This window comes from Panthera leo, chromosome A1, assembly GCF_018350215.1.
Source record: "Panthera leo isolate Ple1 chromosome A1, P.leo_Ple1_pat1.1, whole genome shotgun sequence".
NCBI classification, from domain to species: Eukaryota; Metazoa; Chordata; class Mammalia; order Carnivora; family Felidae; genus Panthera; species Panthera leo.
Window position 1 is genome coordinate 197889564 of NC_056679.1, and position 21005 is coordinate 197910568.

General features: G+C 41.2%; 2 protein-coding genes across 4 annotated transcripts in view; one reads left to right on the plus strand and one right to left on the minus strand.

The window, feature by feature from the left end:
- The first annotated feature begins 1090 nt into the window (after positions 1-1090).
- Positions 1091-21005, plus strand: part of ESM1 (endothelial cell specific molecule 1) — a 47379-nt gene continuing 27464 nt past the window's right edge. For all 3 annotated transcript variants that reach the window (XM_042949947.1, XM_042949938.1, XM_042949958.1), the window contains exon 1: positions 1091-1381. The gene's annotated coding sequence lies outside the window, so the exon portion shown is untranslated. The remainder of the gene's footprint in view (positions 1382-21005) is intronic.
- Positions 4521-15393, minus strand: GZMK (granzyme K). Its single transcript, XM_042949927.1, has 5 exons — positions 14711-15393; positions 14203-14350; positions 7660-7810; positions 6612-6881; positions 4521-5141 (listed from the first exon to the last, which is right to left on the minus strand). The coding sequence occupies exons 1-5, from the start codon at positions 14769-14771 to the stop codon at positions 4968-4970; spliced, it is 804 nt and encodes a 267-aa protein (XP_042805861.1). The 5' UTR covers positions 14772-15393; the 3' UTR covers positions 4521-4967.

The window sequence follows — 21005 nt, forward strand, 5'->3', positions numbered from 1 at the left end:
TCAGGCTCTGTGCTGACGGCTCAGAGCCTGGAGCCTGCTTCGGATCCTGTGTCTCCCTCTCTCTCTGCCCCTGCCCTGCTCACATATTGTCTCTGTCTCAACAAGTGAATAAACATTAAAAAAACATTTTTTAAAATGTTTTTATTTATTTTTGAGAGACAGAGAAAGACAGAGCATGAGCAGGGGAGAGGCAGAGAGAGAGAGAGAGAGAGAGAGAGAGAGAGACAGAATCTGAAGCAGGCTCCAGGTTCTGAGCTGTCAACACAGAGCCGGATGCGGGGCTTGAACTCGTGAACTGCGAGCTCATGACCTGAGCCGAAGTCAGAAGCTCAACCGACTGAGCCACCCAGGTGCCCCAAGAGTGAATTTGACTCGTAAAGAGAAGTTCAAATACCCTTAATTTAGAGGTTAAAAAAATATTATCACAGATAGCAAAATGTTTATTTATATGCAATAAGAAATGCCTGTTACAGGGAGAAAAACAGTCACAGAGGTTTGCTTGGTGAGCGTGGGATTAGGAAAAGACCAGGTAAGTCAGCTGAATGCTCAGTGGAATTGGGCTACAGTGAAAATGGTCTTGCTGGTCCCTCCTTCCCTTTCTCATCATTTCTGGTTGGTCCACTGCCTGTGTTGCCTCCTTTTCCCGGTATCCACAGCTGCCCTCCTCCCCTTCAGCCTGGGCTGCTAATCTTAAGAATTTTTGACCTTCAAACGGCAGTCTTGCAGGCTTGGGAACCTCACCATCTCTTCGGGGTGATCTTGTGGGTCTCTGCTTTGATCCCATATATACAGGGAGTTTAAATTTTAACTCTCAGAGGACAATTTCCTTCTACTTACTTCTAAGTTCTCAAGACAAGCCTCAGGGTAAACCTCGAGTAGGCTGTTACATAGACGTGTACCGTCAAAACCAGAAAATGAACATGATCTTTTCGCGGTAGGGAATAAAAGGTGATGAGGAGAGCGTGCCATTCTGGAGCTGACCGATGTGACTCAGCAAAAGAGACTGAAGAAGTTAACGTTAGTAAACAGGAAGGCAATGTGTGAAACCTTAAAAGCAGGGCTGAGTCACTCAAGATACAAAGAACCCAAATGTGCAGTCAGAGTGCATTTGGTGCTCAAATAACTCCCAAGATGACATACGAATGGCTGTGCAGGTGTGCCTCAGTAATCCTGTGAAAGGGTAAGCTTTGGAGAGATCTAGAAGCATTACCCTAAGACAGGTGGAGCTCTCTCCTTTCTCCATCACATGTGCTCCCTGTCCCAAACAGAGAGCTTAATCAAGAGGAAGAGAGTGTCTGGCAGACTGAGAACAGCTCTCCTTTAATGAGACACCTTTCTGAAGTAATCAAGTTTGAAGCACTTCTCTTCCTATCATTTCAGGGTAAGTGGAGATTTATTACATGCAGAGGGTCAGACAGTAGGACTAATTCTGCTACCTGGTTCTGGATTGGTTTAGTCACTCACCTGAATGCGTATCCGTTTAGTTCTTGCATTATATTGGTCCTAATTGCTTTTAGGGCTGTCACGTTGTGTTAAAAATGGTTGGACGTAAAGTGAAGCACGAAGCTCTTTTCAGTATCTGTGGAGAAGGCAAATGTGATCCGTCCACAGTCGCAAAGAAGGGAAACAGTGGGATCATTTAGAATGACAGCAGCCAGGCATGTTCCCCTACAATCTTTGAGCAGTTTTTAAAATCTAGGTATTTACCTCCTTTTGGCTCTCAGCTTTTCTTAGAGGTCGTAGAGGGACTCAAATAATCTCTCGAAGACCCAAACTAAAACACTATAATTTTTTTTAATGCTTGTATTTATTTTTGAGAGAGAGACAGCGTGTGAGTGGGGGAGGAGCAGAGAGAGAGGGAGACACAGAATCCGAAGCAGGCTCCAGGCTCTGAGCTGTCAGCACAGAGCCCGACGCAGGGCTCAAACTCACGAACTGAGAGATCATGACCTGAGCGGAAGTCGGAGGTTTACCGACTGAGCCACCCAGGCACCCCCCAAACTAAAACACTATATACTTTTAGTCTAGTTTGGGAAGATTTTGGTATGTTTCATAAAATACTACTTCCCTGGGAGGATGAGGGATACTTTTCAATTGTGGGCTCCATCATCAGTACTCGTCAAAATAAACTGTTGATCTTCCAGTCAAAGAGTCACCAGATGTACCATAGCTGTTGACAGAAGCTTCCTCTCTGGCGGTCTTATCTGGTTTGACTATTGGATGGGAACAGCATGGAGTCTAAAATCAAAACAAGTCTCAGGTTTTAGTGAAAGTTTTCAGGATACTCACCAACTGTAATCAGAGGGCATCTCAGTAGTCCTTTGGCTAGATTAAAGAGACTAGCAACTGTATATTCCATAGATTTGGAATTTAGATGAAATGTATAATACCTTCTAAAAAAATGCTTATTTATTTATTTTGAGAGAGAGAGAGACAGCAGGGGGAGGAGCAGAGAGGGAGAGAGAGAATGGCAATCAGTCTCCTTGCTGTCAGTGCAGAGCCGGATGTGGGGCTCTGTCTCATCAGTTGTGAGACCATGACCTGGGCCAAAATCAAAAGACGGATGCTCAAATGACTGAGCCACCCAGATGCCCCTGATGGTGACTCCAGAATCTGCAATTTCCCCTCTTTCTTCTCTTAGGAAATATAGTCTGGGATTTATGGGTCAAAATCAGTATATTGTTAATGAATCAAAATGACACAAAATGGAATACCGAAAGAACCTATTTACTACTTACTTTCAAAGTGGTGCTATAATTTTAATTAGGTTCCTTTTTAACCCAGTGCATCTGCTCGTCTGAGTATTTCTAGTAGAGTAATCTTGGTGACTGATTTCTAAGAACCATGACACAAACAACAACAACAACAAAACAAATAAAAGCATCCACCTTTATGTGAATGTAAGAAAACCCAATGGTGGCACCTAGAAATGAGCACTCTTTATCCTCCGGAACCCAAATGAAATATGGAGGCTGAGATTGACTCTTTGGTTTCTGACTGTTGACAGAGAAGCCTGAATGACTCCCCCATCCTCCACCACCAAATTAGAAATTGTCAGAACTCTAATCACGAATCAGGGGACAGTCACGGTCAAGGACAGTGAGACCCTTGGGTGCCCTTACTGAGTTGCCCTCTGGTCTTCAGTTCTCAGTTCACACTGTAGGATTCATAAAAAACAATCCTAAGACACTTATTGTCCTTTTCTATTAGATGTTTTTAAGGGTGGCTTTATCAGTGGCTTTCAGAATTGTTCTTTTATCAGAATCAATTGAATTGCTTTTCAACAGTGCAGACTTTCAGGCCCACCTCAAGCCTATTAAATCTGAATTTCTGAGCGAGGGATTGGGGCAATGTGTGTTACAAAAGTATCTTCACAAGGGATCTGATGCAGCTGAGAAGGATGCAGGAACCCTGACACAAGGTCCTTCGACACAGATCACCCCAAGTTCTCTCCAGGCTCTGTGCCAGCCCCAGTGGTCCTACTTCTGGGCAGATAAGTTTATTTTTATTTCCTGGATATCGTAATTCATATAACTGATTGTGTTCCTCTTTTTGCATCGACTGATGTGAAGCATAAAGGCAAATATGGCTCCTTTGAGCAACAGGGTGGGAAGAAAATTGTGGCCCTTTGGGTATTAACACCCCTGTCTTCATCATTCTTCAAAGCTCTCATTTCCCCTTTGCCTCGGTTTCTTTACCAAATTATTTCTTTGTTTATAATTTAAAAAATTCTTTTTTTACCTTTTTATCCCCTTCACCCATTTCTCCTCCCCCCAACTCCCCACCTCTGGCAATCTCCAATCTGTTCCCTATAAGTGAGAAGATTCTGCATAGAAGAGAGATCATATAGTATTTGTCTTTGTCCGACTTATTTCACTTAGCATAATGTCCTCAAGGCCCATCCATGTTGTCACAAATGGAAAAATTTCATTCTTTTTTATGGTTGAATATTATATATATATATATTATATATATTATATATATAATATGTATATATATAATTTCTTTATCTGTTCTTCCATCAATGAACACTTAACTTCTTTCCATATCTTCGTCATTATAAATGATGCTTCAATGCAGATATTTCCTCTCAAGTTAGTGTTTTCATTTTATTCAGATAAATACCCAGAAGTGGAACTTCTGGATCACATAACATTTCTACTTTTCATTTTTTCAGGAAAATATTTTTAGTTTCATATTTTGTTTTATTGCAGGTATTTTTACACATTGCCTTAAACCCTCTTTGGAACAAAGTGACATCAGTAAATAATAATATTTATAGACCTTGATGATTCTTTCTTAACTTGAGTTGGAGTGTTTGCACTTACTGTTTCTTTTTTTATTTTATTTTACTTTATTTTATTTTATTTTATTTTATTTTATTTTATTTTATTTTATTTTATTTAAGTTTACTTGTTTATTTTGAGAAAGAGAGAATACCAAACAGGCTCCATGCTGTCAGCACCGAGCCTGAGGTGGGGCTCAAGCCCACAAACCATGAGACCATGACCTGAGCCAAAATCAAGAGTCGGATGCTTAACCAACTGAGCCACCCAGGCGTCCCACTGGTGCTTATTTTAAAAATGCAGCTTAGGATAAAATCACGGCAGAAATCACAGCATAAACTTGGCTGAAGGTGGAGCCTGGCTAAGGCCTTGCTTAATCACCTTTTGCCCTTTGTGAGAGTGTGAGTGGAGTGGGGGGTATATCGTTTGCCAGACCTCATTTCCATAAAAAGAAAACGCCATAATCTTCTAACTTTTATTCAGAATGAAATCAGCATGGTAAAAATACAGCAGTTATAGATGTGGAAAAGAACTTGATTCCTTGACAAAATCTGTCCTAAGGGGGCAGGAGTGGTCCCTGACTGAGTTCCACTTAAACGACATCCAACTACATATGAAGACAAAGTGGCCTCTAGAACATCTTATGAAAACAAAACAAGCCAGTTGGTGGATCCAAGAAAATCACTCGTGGTCATAGTTTGCATGAGATGGGGCAAGCTTGCTTTTAATCCAAGCCTGGTATTTCTGGGTTATTAGGGTGTAGATTCCAGGCTTCTTGGGACGGCCACATTGATGACCTCCAGAGACTAAAGCATGGAAGGCACCTTTGCAAACCAAGGGGCCACCCGAGTCACCCTGGAAAGAAGAAAATAGATACTTGGTAAGAAGCTGTTGAACTTTTTCTACCACCAATTATTGATTATTCAAAGGATTTTTACATGGGCCCTTGGTTTCATCGTATCCTGAAAGAGGGCCGATACAGCCCTTTCTTAGTGTGGGTTGTCTCTGTTTCTGGCCAGGACAATGATTCTGTCCATCTGTCTGCCTGTCTGTCTGTCTCTCTCTCTGCCCACGTCTCTGTCTAGGACTACATATAAAAACAACCTTTGGTGATCCGTGACTATAGAACTTTAATCCTTAAGGAATAAGTGCAAAGTTTAAAATAACCCACTGAAATGAGAGAAATGTTTCAAACTGTAAATTTCATGTTGGTGCTCCTGGATCTGAAATCAAATTGCTATAGGAACAGGCAGAAAAGAGAAATATATTGTAGCAAATATATTGGTGTCAGGGACTCTATCTTAATTTTTTCCCTTTTTGCATTCTCGCGTAATTGAACGTAATGCCCTACACGTACACAACACTTCGCGAAGACTTGCTCAATGAACTGATTCCAGAGGACTCGGTTAAACATGTAACTAAAATCTGTCAAGGAAAGTGACAGAATGATAAGAGGGGGCTTTCAAATCTGGAAAGCGACCTTTGCCTCTGCTGCCACTCACATTGCAAATTACAGCATGTTGTGCTCTAGTCAGCCATGACAATAAAGGTGTAGGGGGGTGACAGTGTTGGGGCACTTCAGATACACGTGGTCTCTGAAATCATTATACCCTCCCCTTGATAATACTTAATACAGCATGATGCGAATAGTGTATTCTAATGTCTTAAAGATCAGAAATTCATCTGCACCATTTGTCACTTGTAAACACGAATACCTGTGGTTTTTTTGGTTTTGGGTTTTTTTTTTTGTTTGTTTGTTTGTTTTACTGCCTCAGGAAACCAAAGATTCTGAAAAGTATAACTATGGTTCCTTTTGGTCAATTTATCAACATTATTGAAGAAACACATACTATATATTTCAGATGCAGTCTGTTATCCTGATTAACAAATTTATGTATGTATTTATGTATTTATGTATGTATGTATTATGTATGTATGTATGTATGTATGTATTTATTTATTTATTCTTTCTTAAGTAGGCTTCCCACTCAGTGTGGAGCCCAATGTGGGGCTTGAACTCACAACCCTGAGATCAAGATGACCTGAGCTGAGGTCAAGAGTTAGACACTTAATCGACTGAACCACCCAGGCACCCCCTGATTAACAAATATTTGGAGGGTGCTTATGTCTTGGGGAAGTTCTTATGACTCATTCACATGGGAGGATGAGAAAGAACAGAGAACTCAGTGGAGAAATGGAGAGGAACTTTCTGGAGTTGTGATTTTGTGTTCTCCTTACCTCCCCTCTGGGCTGAGGAGCAAATGGAGCCTTTGATTGCACACAACACAGCACTCTGAGATGCCTGTTTGCCTGATAGTCTCTTACCTGGCAGGAATCTTTGTGGCCTCTGTCATCTCCTGCACATATCATGCCTTTAGTTATAACAGGGCTGTGGTTGTAATAACTTGGGCTGTTGCAAAGTTTTCGACTTATGACAGTAACGGTGACTTCACGCAGGGTATCAGAGATCCTTAAAAATTCTGGGTCGGTGGCTCCCCAGCCAGTAACCTGGCATTTTGTTCCAGGTCTAATATCATTTATGGAGCTTGGGTGCAGCAGCTGAACATGTTGGTTGAGTGTTGCAGCCGTGTGAAGCTGACAGATTGAAAAGAGAATAAATAATCATTCGTTCCCAGTAGTATTCTGCTATTAGTCTAAGCGATGTATGTGTGGTCCCTTTGGTCTAGGAAGGCATCCCTCTTCTTGAATCTACTTTGGTGGTAGCCTGCAGCTGTATTTGTGCCTGTTGCTTTTCTGAAATGCTCCCCATTCCCTGTAGAGCTCAATGAGGCTTGGGGAGGGAGCTTACACAGAGCAGGAATTTTTGCCCAGTCTTAAGCAAACTGGCCTTTGCTCTGCATTGGATGGGTTTCTGTGGAATAACATCCACAGGTCATGACTTTGAGGGCTGGGCTGTTTCCGCTGGATAAGACCCTTGAGTATGGTCTAGACTGAGTTTGGACTAGACTAAGTATGGTCTAGACTAAGATATAACTCACTTCTGTGTCCCTGAATTCACTTGGTTGGCTCAGTTGTATAAAGGACTTGTATTTTTCATTTGCTAATGATAAAAGCATTTGGGAAAAAAGCTTTCAGTGGGGATCCTTGGGCTTGCTGGGATGTTCCCTTCCCACATGTGTGAGCATCATGACTGCTTTTCCTTGTATAAACACAGCCCTCATGCATTTGTGATCAATTCTTGTTTCTTTTAAGGCTGTATATAGAGTAGAATGGGCCTTTATAGAATATGTCACAGTTACCTCAGACGTGGGGATGATGCTAACAAGATGCTTTTGATTGACAACTTAACAACTGAAATATGTTATGCTATATAAGAATGCTGGAGAAATTGAAGGAAGGCAATACTACATACCTGAATTAGCATAATATCATTTGATTTACGATACGATGTAGGTCTTGAGAATGGTATGAATTTTTTAATATCAAACATTTGTTTGGAGGCCTCATTCTTTGAGAGAGAGTGTGCTCCTAAAATCACTTTGAAAAACTGGCCTTTGTGATTCCTAAAAAAAAGCAGAGAATAGAAGGAACAGAATAAGTACCAAATACCCCAATGGGGGGTAAAAATGGTGGACAGGGAACAAGGACCATCTCCAAGGTAACACATCTAGGATTAGGTGGAGTGACAGAGGTCTTTGTGGAGCCAAGCATGAATGGACAATATCAAAGGCCAAAGATCTGCTCTCAGACTCACCCCAATTCAAAATTCCATAGTATTGGAAAAGGATATCAGAACTTATACCCTACTGTGGGGAAAAGGAATGAAGTTCTAACTGACTGAGATCAAGTTTACAACAAAATTATGTTAATTTATGTAGAAATACATTCTATTTCTTGAGTGGTGGGTTGAAATTTATATCCATCAATGTTAATTTTTTTAATTAAGGTAAAATATACATAAACATAAACTTTAAACCATTTTGAAGCGTACCGTTCTGTAGCATGAAATACACTTACATTGTTGTTCATTTCTCACTACCATCAATCTCCAGAACTTTCTCATCTTCCCAACGTTAAGTGTTTTAATAACTAAAAGGTAAAAACTCAACTCTGCATTTGCTAATCTTGTATATCTAGACCTCATTTCAGGGCCATTTGGAGAATAAGATCCATTACATGGCTGTCAGATAAGCTATGTTCTGTCCCTTCAATTAGAAAGGGTATTTGGACAAGAAAGGAAAATGTTCCTCAAGGTGAAAAATAATTGCTAATTTGAAATAAAGACACTGTAAGGTTGGTAGACATTGAAAATTCCATTCTGGAGATTTAGAAGATATAAACAGGTGAGTCAGATAAAGAAATAATAGTTTTATTTTGTTTTGTTTTGTTTTGTTTTACCCCTGGTCGCACACAGTTCTAGGACCATTGTTTCAATAGTGCCACAATTGATTTGATTTACTGCATGTTGGACAAAATTACATTTACATCTAGTTATGAAAATAGAAACAATTTTTTTTAAGATCTTGACAAAACCTTGGGGCTTTTGGCATACTGTAAAAAAATCCCATTTTAACGTGTGCCTTTAGGAAGCCACTTCAAATCCTTTAGGAAGGAAGGAAGGTTATGAAAGGACATTTGTTTACATATAACTATTTCATTGTCACTTGAAAAAGGGATCAAGACAGATTACAATAAAAACATCCATACCCACATGAGTCAGACAGAGAAAGACAAATGGTTTTTGCTTGTATGTGGAATCTAAAAAACAAAACAAACGAACAAACAAACAGAAACAGATTTATAGATACAGAGAAAAAACTGGTGGTTGTCAGAGGGGAGAAGTGGGGGGAGGGATGGGCAAAATAGGTGAAAGAAATTAAGAGGTACAAACTTTCAGTTATAAAATAACTCAAGGGGATGAAAAGTACAGCATAGGGAATATAGTCAAAAATATTGTAATACCTTTGGTAACAGATGGTAATTACACTTACAGTGACCATTTCATTGTGCACGTAATTGTCGAATCTCTATGTTATACATCTGAAACTAATGTAATATTGCATGTCAACTATACTTTAATTAAAAGTAAAAAAAACACACATTCCCATACCTACAGATTAATAAAGATTAATAAGAATTTTTTAAAAATACAAAAACATATAGGAAAAGGAAGAAAGTGTTGTTTCAGCTTTGAAGAATAAGCTCATGACTATGGTAGGGTAGGTTTGAATATGGTGGGACTGTGGCTGCTGGGAATGATCACTGTTCAGTTTCTACCAAAAGAGTTTATTTTGGTTTATTTGGGGAATTTCAGCTCTATTTGTTGAAAAGTTTTCCTATTGCAAAATCAGGATGGGGATGAAATTTCTCAAAGGATGTGGATCAGATTTCCTAGGATTGATTCAAACTCAAATTCAACATACTCATTAAATCCAAACTTTGGGGGTGGGGGTGGGGAGGGTAGAAAATGACACCAAAGCCCCGGGACTACTGCTTTAACAGAAAAGATGGATACATGCATAAATAACTAACACAAGGAAGGCTGTGAGGTTCAAATGCAGGGTGTGGAAGATGAATTTTGATTAGGGGATGGATGCCGAAAATTTTTCTGATCTTCCTCATCTTTTACCAATTTCCTTGATGAGTTAATGCCTTTGAAATGTTCTGATTATTTTCATTTCCACTGGGACATGTTAATATCAAAAACAACCCAAGCAGACCACGAACGCTCTCTGACTTCCCATTTCCGGGTACACTTCATCTGTAATCTATACTACAAAGGTCAATTTTTCTTCCCACAGAATACCTGGAATTACCTGAGTTCTAGGTTCCCCCTCCTTAGCTAAACCCACGTCTGAATTCACACAGAAAAGAAGTCATGATACCGGCATTTTTCATTCATTTGTTTGTTGTAGGGTTTTTCTTGGACCACCTGCTTCAGAATCATATGGAGATGTGTGTTTATAGTTTTTTAATTTTTTAAAGTTTATTTATTTTGAGAGAGAGAGAGAGAGGAAGAGGGAAGACAGAGTGAGAGAGAGTGAGAGAGAATCCCAAGCAGGTTCCATGCTGACAATGCAGAGCTTGACACGGGGCTCAAACCATGAGATCATGACTTGAGCCAAAATCAAGAGATGGACACTTAACTGACTGAGTCACCCAGGTGCCCTTGGAGTGTTTAAAACATAATACAGCTTTCTGAGTCCCACCCTGGACTTACCTGGAACAGAACTACATGCAGAACAGGAACAAAAATATTGTTTGCAGTCTTTTCCTGACATCCAGGCTTCTACTGAAACACCCTCACTATTGGGCCTAAATATAACCCTTCTACCCTTCTCAGTATTGCTCAAGTTGATGTGCTGTATAGTCCTCACTGGTAAAAGGGTTCTTTGGCCAAGGGTGACACACATGGTAAGTAGGGAAAGCAGGACTCAAACCCAGCTTTCGTGATTTCAAGTCCAGTGCTCTTTCCATGACACCTCTGTAAGCCCCATGCCAAGCCCCTTCGAGACTCTTGTTTCCTCTGCCATTTGCCTTGGCACTGAGCCATGTTTCTGCTTAGACACTCCTCCAGGGCAGACAAAGACAGGGTCCTTATTTCCTGGAGGTCTCTTTAGTCTAAGAGAGGAGGGAATTACCTGGTTGTCAGAGAGGGGTTATTACAGTCCCATCCTCAACACGACTGGATCATCGGACTTGTGCCTCAGTGACTACCATGGAAAGTACAGATAATAACGTAATGACATTATATGCCATTTACTAGGTTATTGTGGTGTGTCAGGTTTTGTGCTAAGCGTTTTACATATTTTCCCTCATTTAAACCTCACAGCAGTCCTGTGAGGGAGGTATTACAATTATCCCCACTTTTCAGATGAGAAGACTGAGACGCAGGTAAATTAACAAACTTGAGAAAGTCCCACAGACATTAAGGGGAGGCTCTAGGATGCAATGCAGGTGGGACTGAAGTTCAGCTGGTTTGAGTCTGGGGTCTGAATCCTCACCATTTACTCTGGATGCCCCGAGTTGTCTGAGGTGGGATGAGGCCATGTGGAAGGGGCGGGGGGGGGGGGGGGGGGGGGGGGGGGGGGGGGGCGGGGAGGGGGGCGGCGGTCATCTAATTACAGCCCAAGCAGGTGAGAGGAGGGGTGCTCCCTGAGGGAAGGCATAAGAGGGGATTCAGGAAGACAGTGGACAAGAGTTGGTGAGAATTTTGCTTCTGATAAATCGAAAGACTGAAAATAAGATTAGACAAAAGCCTTTTTACTGGTTTGCTTTTATAGTTGGCATGGCAACTAGTGGAGGGGCCAAGAGACGCAGTGGGGAACGGCTAGTGAGATGGGGGCACCCCAGATTTGGCCTCCTTCACAGTTTTGCTGAAAGAGGGGCCTGGAATTAGTAAGCTATTCCCCCAGGATGCTTGGGAGTACATTTGTGGGAAGCCACCATTAAACTATTTCATAAATATTTTGGATTTCATAAAGCTTAATATTTTTCTAAGCATCAATCCGCCTACATTTTTACACCCAAGTGTCCTGTACAGGAAATCTGATCCACATATTCTGGAGTTCTTTAAACTCTGGCCATTGAAAATGGTATTTAGCAAGAGTTGGTTTTTCTTTCTTTCTGTCCTTTTTTTTTTTAATTTAATTCCAAGACCTCTTTTCCCCAATTTGTCAGTTTGAGGACCCACTCCTACTGAGTTAAGTTCATTTGACAAAATTTTAAATTCAAATTAATACTATTATTCACTTTTTGGATAGCACTTTATGGCTTGTGAAGGACTTCACACACTGTGTTTTTGGCTTAGAAAAAAAAAAAAGTCCTCCAATTTCTCTCCTTCCTTCTATCCAGCCTTTGTTAAGCGTTTATAATAAGTCAAGCTCTGTGTCTGGGTAGGTTAGAGTCTGCTTGAATGTGTACCATAAGAATATTTGAAGATGTGCATATTTTGAATTGGATGAACATTTATTGGTAGTCACCCTCTGCCTAGCTGGTCCCCGGGGGGCACACATGCTCTGAATAGGGACATAAGGGTGAATTCTATGACAGCAAACCCTCATTTGAATGAGGTAGCCATTTTAAATTGGAAATCAGTGGCTTGCTATTTAGAAATAAAACAGAAGTCCTCACTTTCCACAGGCTTCAAAATTCCTAATTTGTGTCTAGTCTTATTAAAAGGGGGGGCAAGTCAATTCAGTTGTTCTGTCGCCTGGAGAGCAAACCATTGTGGCCAAGAGATTCTTAAGTGAAGCACTCTAATGTTCATCAGGAAAGAAGTCCCCATCTCTTCTTGGCTTATGTGGGCAAGAAACATAAGGAAGAAACATACAAACAACAACAAAAACAAATAAAAAACAAACAAAAAACACCCTCTCCCCAAACCAAACAAGTAAACAAAACAGCAGCAAACAGCAAATTGGTTTTCCATTGCTTTTCTTTTTGCAAAGGTTACAGCACCCCAAGAAGAGTGTTGGACTTTTTTTTAGCTGACGTAAGAGAATCACAGACCAAAACGTAGTATGAGAGGTTATGATCTGTCTTCGGAAAAGCTTTGTACTAAGTATTCCAGAAAAAATAACTCTTTCTCTCCTTGTGCAAATCAGCTGTAACTTTTCTGTTTTTAACTGGGAAGTCTGTTGTCCCTTTCCAGCTGTGATTCCCAAACTATGGGCCTCAGGCCTCTGGGGTGGAAGGTGATGCAGAGGAGTTAACATAAGGGGTCTAAAAATCCATTTAACAAAGCAGGCTTCTTGTACACATAACAATAACAGCTGTAATTTATTCGTACTTACTCTGTGCTAAGCAGACCAAAATATTTAAAGTTTTTTTTTAACGTTTATTCATTTTTTGATAGAGAGAGACAGAGCGTGAGTGGGGGAGGGGCAGAGAGAGAGGGAGACACAGAATCCGAAGCAGGCTCCAAGCTTCCAACTGACAGCACAGAGCCCGACGCGGGGCTCGAACTCACGGACCGTGAGATCGTGACCTGAGCTGAAGTCGGACACTTAACTGAGCCACCCAGGCGCCCCAGCATACTAAAATATTTAAATAGATACTATTTAATCCTCAAAACCCCACAAAGTAGGTACTGTTATTATTATTGCCCTTTTGTAAAACGGGAAAGGGAAGGTGCAAACTCAAGTTGTCTGAAAAGTTCTGGAATGCCACTCTCCAACTACTACTGTTGCTGTCTTCCCTGGCATTACACGGAGGACATGGATTTGTCCAATGGCTTGCCTGGGAAAGGTGGCCCAGCTCTCCCTGAAAAGGAAAACTCAGGGCAGAGAACTTGGGTGTGCAAGAGGCTAAGTGAACTCCACCAGTTGGTCAGTGATCACAGAAGCTAAGGGTAGATCAGAATCTTGCCATTCACATGGCACAACATGGATGGACTTAGAGGGTATTATGCTAGGAGAAAGAAGCCAGAGAAGGACTAATACCTTATGATTTCACCTACATGTGGAATGTAAAAAACAGAACCAAAAACAGTGAACAAATAAACAATAACAACAAAAAAGAGAGAAACAGACACAAAAATGTGGCGAACAAAATGGTGGCTGCCAGAGGGAAGTGGAGGGGGGGCTGGACAAAATGGGTGAGGGGGATTCATAAGTCACGGGGATGATGAATACAGCACAGGGAACAGAGTCAGTAATATTGTAATTCACTTAATCATGTTGAGCCTCTCAGAATATATTTAATTTTTGCATCACTGTGTTGTACATCTGAAACTCCTTTAATATTGTATGTCAACTCTACTTCAACTAAAAAATATGTACGTATATATGAACAGAACTGTCATGAATACCCTTTGATATCACATGTGTATTCATCAAACGTTTCTGTGCTCATCACATTTAGAATGCTCCAAAACAAAATTGTCTCCCGGGACAGGGGAGCTTCTCTTTTGGCCAGTCGAGGTAGAACACGAAAGCCCAGAGCAGGGACTCACCGGGAGCGGCAGTGGGCTGCCGAAAGCACCCACTGTGGGTGGATCAGCACTCCACCGCAGACATGGTGGCCTCTGTACTGGATGGAAGCCATGAATGGCCTGGAATGTGGTGACACTTCTCTCCCTCCGATAATCTCCATGCCGAAACCTACGGAAGAAAACCCAAAGATTCAATCAACATGAGAGATCTAGCAGATTGTTTCACGTCATTCTTCTTTTGACAGTAAATATACCATTTCAAGGATGAAAAAAACCCAACAACCCTACAGTCACCTAAAAGTTATTATAATTTCACTGGTAAACAATTGTAAAACACATTTAATAATATCTAATAATATAATGGTTTAATCATATGTAATTTAACAATGATATAATCAATAGAAGAATTTAATCGTACAGTTTAGAGGGATAGACATGGTTGTGAGAAATCATTTCATTTATAAGTAACAACACAATCACTTAGAAATTCATTTAACGCTCAGATGTGGTAAGTATAGGAGATACTTACACTCTGGAGTCATAGAAACGCCAGCTGTTAGGAAAATTAGAGAAAAGTAAAACTCCATCATTTCAAAGCCTTGATTTAAGAAGCACAGGTGAAATATCCTGACTGCACTGGCAAAGGAAAGAAGATTCTGAAGACTGAGTGATTTTGAAAGTTTTAACTGTCTCACCACAAGTGTTCCAGAAGTAAGGTTTTTTCACACCTATGTGTGAAAGTGTACATCTGTTTGAGGAGATCGGATCCAAGCTGTTAACACTTTTTTGATGTGTTATGCAATAAGGATCTCATTTCCTGTAACATCTTCGATATCTGAGTACTCATGTTATAAAAGGTGAAAGAATAATAAATATCCAAGAGCTTAATGAAGTCGCAGACAAAGTCCCAAGGTGTTTATTGCTCTAAATCAATACTTACTATTTTCCTGGCAGAAAATGGTGCCTATCGTATTTGGTTTCTCACCATTTTTCATTTGGACATAGATGTATTACGTAGAGAGACATGGAACTTTGCACGGAGCATGATTGCATTGCAATAAGGCTTGGTTGAAACCTGAACACCATCCAGAGAAAACCATATATTTTGTAGCAAACTTATTAGTAGTCATGCCGTTTACTTTAAATTTGACTAAATCTGGGTTAACTTTAGTTACATTTTGGGGGGGGGAGATTTCATCATGTATTAGAAAGGAACATTAGCAACATATTTGTAATTTGGAGTCTTTCCTTTACCCATTTAAAAAAAAATTTTTTTAATATATGAAATTTATTGCCAAATTGGTTTCCATACAACACCCAGTGCTCATCCCAAACTCCTTTACTCATTTTTAATTGAAAATTATCATACGGTTTTCCAGGGCCTTGATAATAATATCTTTTCAAAATGAAAGACCACATTTTGTCGTTCTCCCCGGGAACAGATGATACTGTATTACAGCCTTTCTATGGTACTTTCTCATCACTAGCAAAGCTATTAGACTTCATATTCCTCAAGATTCTGTTTGTGATTCATGCTAATCAAGAGCATACATTTTATAAGATGAGTACAAACAGGTAAATCAGGCACTGAAACCCCAATCCAGAGATACCGACCAAAATTTACCTTGAATTAACAGACCTTATTTTCTTTTCTCTAAGATAACATGCGTCTTATCCTCTATTTTTGTCATCAAGGAGAATTGAAATCTAGAGCTATTATGCTTGGTAGATTGCAAGAGAGTCCTACCAAACTGTTGTTTTTTAGCATAAGACAGTGGGAAAAATAATAAACAATTTTATAATTGTATATTATACCTTATACTTCAAAAATATAAGTGAAGTGTCTTAAATTATTTCCAAAGTTCTCTTTACATGATCACTGATATCTTTTCAGTTCTTATGTCTGTGAGGAAGGCAGGTCAATTATACTCACATTACAACTGAAGAAACAGGCTCAGGGATGTTAAGTAATTGATCTAAGGTCACACAGCATGCAACTGGGACCAAATCATTTGCCTGACCTGAAATACCTTGTTTGTTAACAAATACATTGCCAGAGCACAGCCTTTGAAAAAGGTCCTGTTTTCACTTCACAAGGGTGCAGCACTGGTGAAGGTCTTCTGAGTGTGAAATCAGCAGAATTAACAAAACCAGTTCAGAGCAGCGATTTCCTGTTGCAGAGTCCCACGGGTGAGACAAGGAGGAGTCAGATCAAGAAAAGCCACGTAATAAACCAAACTTGTTAATTCCAGCCAAATGTCCCTATGAATTTTCGAGTCGTCTTTATCACCGCTGATGTGCCTTAGATCCCTCACAAGCCACTTTTCCAAACTGTAAAGTGGACCTGATGATGCCAGCCCCCTACTGTGTCCCAGTGATGTTGGGAACATAAAGAAAATAATGTGTGACACCCGGAAGTGGTTTGAACTCTGAGGAGGAAAAGAACTGTGTAAAAGACAGAACTTCATTTCTGGAGGGGTCAGGGGCATGGTGAAAAACATCTGTGGGCTGATTGTTTCTGTGGAGTGAGGACTCACATCCACATAGGTCTTTGCAAATGACAGGGCATTTTCAACTGAATTTCCAGGGAGGTGGCCGTCAGTCTTGTTTTGTGGATAAAGACCTGCTGGAGATGACCGAGTTAGCAGGTGGCTGCGTCAGTTCTTATACCCTTATGTGCCAGTCCCAGGCTCCACATTGCTTTCAACCTGATCACATGCCTGCCCTGCTTTGAGAAGTCTCTGGGGTTCAGGAGTGCTAAGCGGCAAGCTGGCTGTGCAGAGGGGGAAAGGATTTAGCCATATACCTTGCAATTTGACATGGGTGAGATTTAGTTCAGTCTGGAGGACCAGTCTCCTAACTCTTTCTTGTAGCTGACCTGGAAACTTCTGAGAATCAATTTGGTTCATAGTAATGAGTTATTCACTTTTGGCTTTTGGACCAAGGCACCGGTTAATAGTATCATTTGTTATTATATTCAGGATCCTGGATTTGAGAACAGTGAGCTGTGTAACATGATGAGCTTGGTGATCCAATTCATTTCTGGGTGTTGGTTTTGTTCTGTTGAGTCTGCTGTGGGGAGAGCCGTGTTTGCTTTGGATGGCTTTTGCAGCAGCTGTGCTGGGCTGAGAGAGCGTGAGGTGATGCTCAGCGCGGGACTGGCTTCGCGAATTAAGGAACGTGTGGCCTGCTTTTGCTACATGGTGTTCAGTGGTCCTCATTGGTTGCTCTTGGAGGTGCTGTTTTTTGAGCACAGAGTTTTTGTTTTCTTTCATCCATCCTCTCTCTTTTGATCCTCCAATATTTTGGGATGTTATGCCCGAAGTTCTGAAACCTCCCACAAAAGACCACCAGAGTCGTAAGTCAAAGCCAAGCGGCAAGGGTCGTTTATTGCAGGTTCGAACCTGGACCTCTGCGCACTCGTTGCCAGTGACGCTGAGAGGCAAGGCCGACCGATCGGGACCAACACTCTTGTCAAGAGTGTGGCCGACCGATCGGGGCCAACACTCTTGTCAAGAGTGTGGCCCTGAACAGCCGGGGTACAGAGTTTTTAAAGCCGATCACATCGTTTTATCGTTATCTGGGAACAGAACAGAGAAACAGTTCCCAGATGAGTTAGAAACAGTTGCCAGATGAGTCAGAAACAGTTATCAAATGAAGTGATTATTTTAGACTTTCTGCCGCTAAGTTGCAACCAGTGGATCTCTTTGACCTTGTCTCTGACGCTCTTTTTTGAGGTTTTGTTTCCTTCATTGGTAAAGCCTGATTCACAAGACTATGAAGTATGATTTACAAGAGTAAAAGCAAGGTTGTTATCTTTTGACCTTCAGTGTCAGAACAAAGTTATCTTTCAAGCTAAGCGTTAGCCCTATAGTACAATTTAACCCTTACAGGGAGACCCTTATAGAACAGCTGTCTGTCCAGAGACTGTGGGTGGTTGGTTCTCTCAATTCTCTCAATGGGGCTGTTTTTCCTTTACCAGCCTAAACACCTGCTTCGTCACTTTCATTAGCCACGCCCTCTAAAGCCACGCCACTCAAAACGTGGCCCCAGAATTGTCTCAGTCTGTGACCTTTTCTTTACATATCTTGGGTAAACTGAGGACAGAAATTGAGAGTCAGTTTAGAAGCTCTTTACCGGGGCTCCATACTGCTTAATTTTAGTTAATGAAATGCTCTTTCATATCTGTTCCATCTAATCATGAAATAGGGCATATTTTTTTATGCCTATTATAAAATTTAATGTTTCTATTCACCTGTGTTACACTGAATAGAAGTATCAGTCCACAATGGACTAAAACTGAAACCAAACAAATTAACAAACAAAAAGCCAAAACAAAACAAAAACCCAAAACACACCTAGTCTTTCTTCCCTGAAGGTAGTTTGACCGCTGCTCTGTAGACATAGCTACAAAGCAGATCTGTTTCAAGCTTTTTCTGTCTCTTCCCTCTTAGCCTCCTTTGAAAAAATTTCCCAACACCAAGGCTTCCGAGACTCCCCTGGCTGTCCCATCCTTCTCAGCCCCAGGCATGTGAGATCAGGATTAGGCAGAATTCCCCTGGGTCCTTCCTTTATGGCTTGCCACCCTACTAGCCTTGACTTCTGTTCAGTAATGGTTTAGCTCATTTGAGAAATGAATCTGCCAACAATTATGATGAAATTATGGCAGTTTTTTAAAAAAATTTTTTAATGTTTATTTATTTTTTGAGAGAGAGACAGAGACAGAATGTGAGCGAGGGAGGGGCAGAGAGAGAGAGAGAGAGACGCAGAATCTGAAGCAGGCTCCAGGCTCTTGAGCTGTCAGCACAGAGCCCGATGTGGAGCTTGAACCCACAAGCTGTGAGATCATGACCCCAGCCGAAGTCAGATGCTTAACTGACTGAGCCACCCAGGTGCCCCGAAACTATGGCAGTTTTGAAAATTGGATGGGAACGGCCATTGGGGTGCTGTATGATGACATCATGTCCAAAGGTCCCAAGGCAATATATACGCAGCATCAGATTTCAGCCATCCCTGCCAGAGATTTCTTAAAATAAATGAGCTTGAGAAGAATCACTAAGGAAAGCAAAGTACCCCTTGACTCAGACCTGGGCTGGGGCTTTGGCCTGAACCTCAAGGGCAGAGGTTTTCCAGTGGTCTCAGTAGTCAACTGTTTCTCTTTGACAGAGAAACTGGGTGACCTGGGTTGCAGCACGTGCAGCACTGGTTTTTCCTAAGCTACTTAAAACCTTCAGAGACCTCCCCTTGGTGGGGTGGGAGAGTGGGATGGTAGGAAATTTATCATGCCTTCCTCCATCTTAACTTTTCATCAAAACATATTTTGCCTCTGAATCACCTTCCTTTCTTAAACATGAATATATTTCCTACCCACCACTGCTGAGTTAAGTAACACAGTAGGCCTTTCACCTCCTCCTCCCTTAATTCCAAGTCAGCTATGGAACAACGAACAATGGCAGGGGATGAGAAGGGCAGTGGGTAAATACAAGATCTTGGCATAAAGAGCAACCACAGGAAAACACTTGACAATGGCAGAGGGGGCTCCTAGTGCTCCTGGAGCTGGCTGCCTGGTCAGACACTGTCTTTACTTTCTTTATGTTTTCTTTTTTTATCTTCTTTTCTCTTTCTTTCTTTCTTTCTTTCTTTCTTTCTTTCTTTCTTTTTTTGAGAGAGAGACAGAGACAGTGTGAGTGGGGAGTGGGGGAGGGGCAGAGAGAGAGACAGAGACAGAGACAGAGAGAGAAAATCCCAAGCAGGCTCCATGCTGCCAGGGCAGAGCCTGATGCAGGGCTTGAACTCACGAAACATCGAGATCATGATCTGAGCCAAAACCAAGAGTTGGCTGCTTAACTGACTGAACCACCCAGCCTCCCTGTCACTGTCCTTACTTATCTCAGCTGGGTCTCCAGGCCACAAGCTGCCCTTCTGTGACATCTCTTTTTCTTTTCTTCTTCAGGGTGGCTTTTGAGGTTCATTTTCACTGAGCTGAAATGTTATGGGAGACATGAAGAAAGTTCCACATGGGGTGGTCCCTGTGATGTCCTGGACCTGATGCAGATCCAGAAAATCTTGCACTCACACTGTCTGCAATCTTTGTCCTAAAAGATTTACACATGTGAAAATCCTTTCACCAGGGATGACTGCCAAAGGAAGGTTTGTAGCCCTGACCTCTCTTCCCGGCGCCAGGCCTGTGGGGACACTGCCCTTGCACAGAGGAATTGAGGACTTTTGAGCCTGGTGGGGTTTTAGGGAAAAAACTTGGGTCAGTATGTAGGTCAAGTCAAGGAAAGAGCCAGGTGATAAAAACCAGAAGAAAGGTGGAAGCAGGAAGGGAAGGGAAGGAAATAAACATAGTAGAGAAAGATGGAAACAATCATCTGAGGACAGAAGAACACGTCCATTTATATTTGAACATCTCAGATACTGTGGTGTGTCCCAAGCCAAATATATCATCCTTCTACAACTGAAACAGATCTTTAAAAAGGACTTGTGTTATTATTTTCAAAGCAAGTCAGTTGTTGGAACTAATCACAAGGGTTTCATAAAACAAATAAAGTCACAACAGACAAAATGGTAGGTATTTCAAAGGGGATGATCAGAAACAATGCTTTGGCCTAGCTGGAACTCAGAAAAATCAATTGTTTCGTTTAGATGAGGTCAAGTAGAAATTGTCACATACGCTAGTTCTAAGTATGATAGCAATACTCTTACCAAAGGTTGATGGCTGACCAAACAACACTCATGCACACACACACATGCTCCTGAACTTCTCCATCTCCTGCCCCGACTGTCACTGAATCCCTATCCTATTCTTTCTCACAAACAAA

Coding starts and splice junctions, on each gene's coding strand:
- GZMK (XM_042949927.1), bottom strand. CDS start 14,771: ATGATGGAGTTTTACTTTTCTCTAATTTTCCTAACAGCTGGCGTTTCT. Junction 14,351..14,710: donor CGTTTCTATGACTCCAGAGT/GTAAGTATCTCC, acceptor TTTCTTCCGTAG/GTTTCGGCATGGAGATTATC. Junction 5,142..6,611: donor GCCACAAAGATTCCTGCCAG/GTAAGAGACTAT, acceptor TCTTCTTTCCAG/GGTGACTCGGGTGGCCCCTT.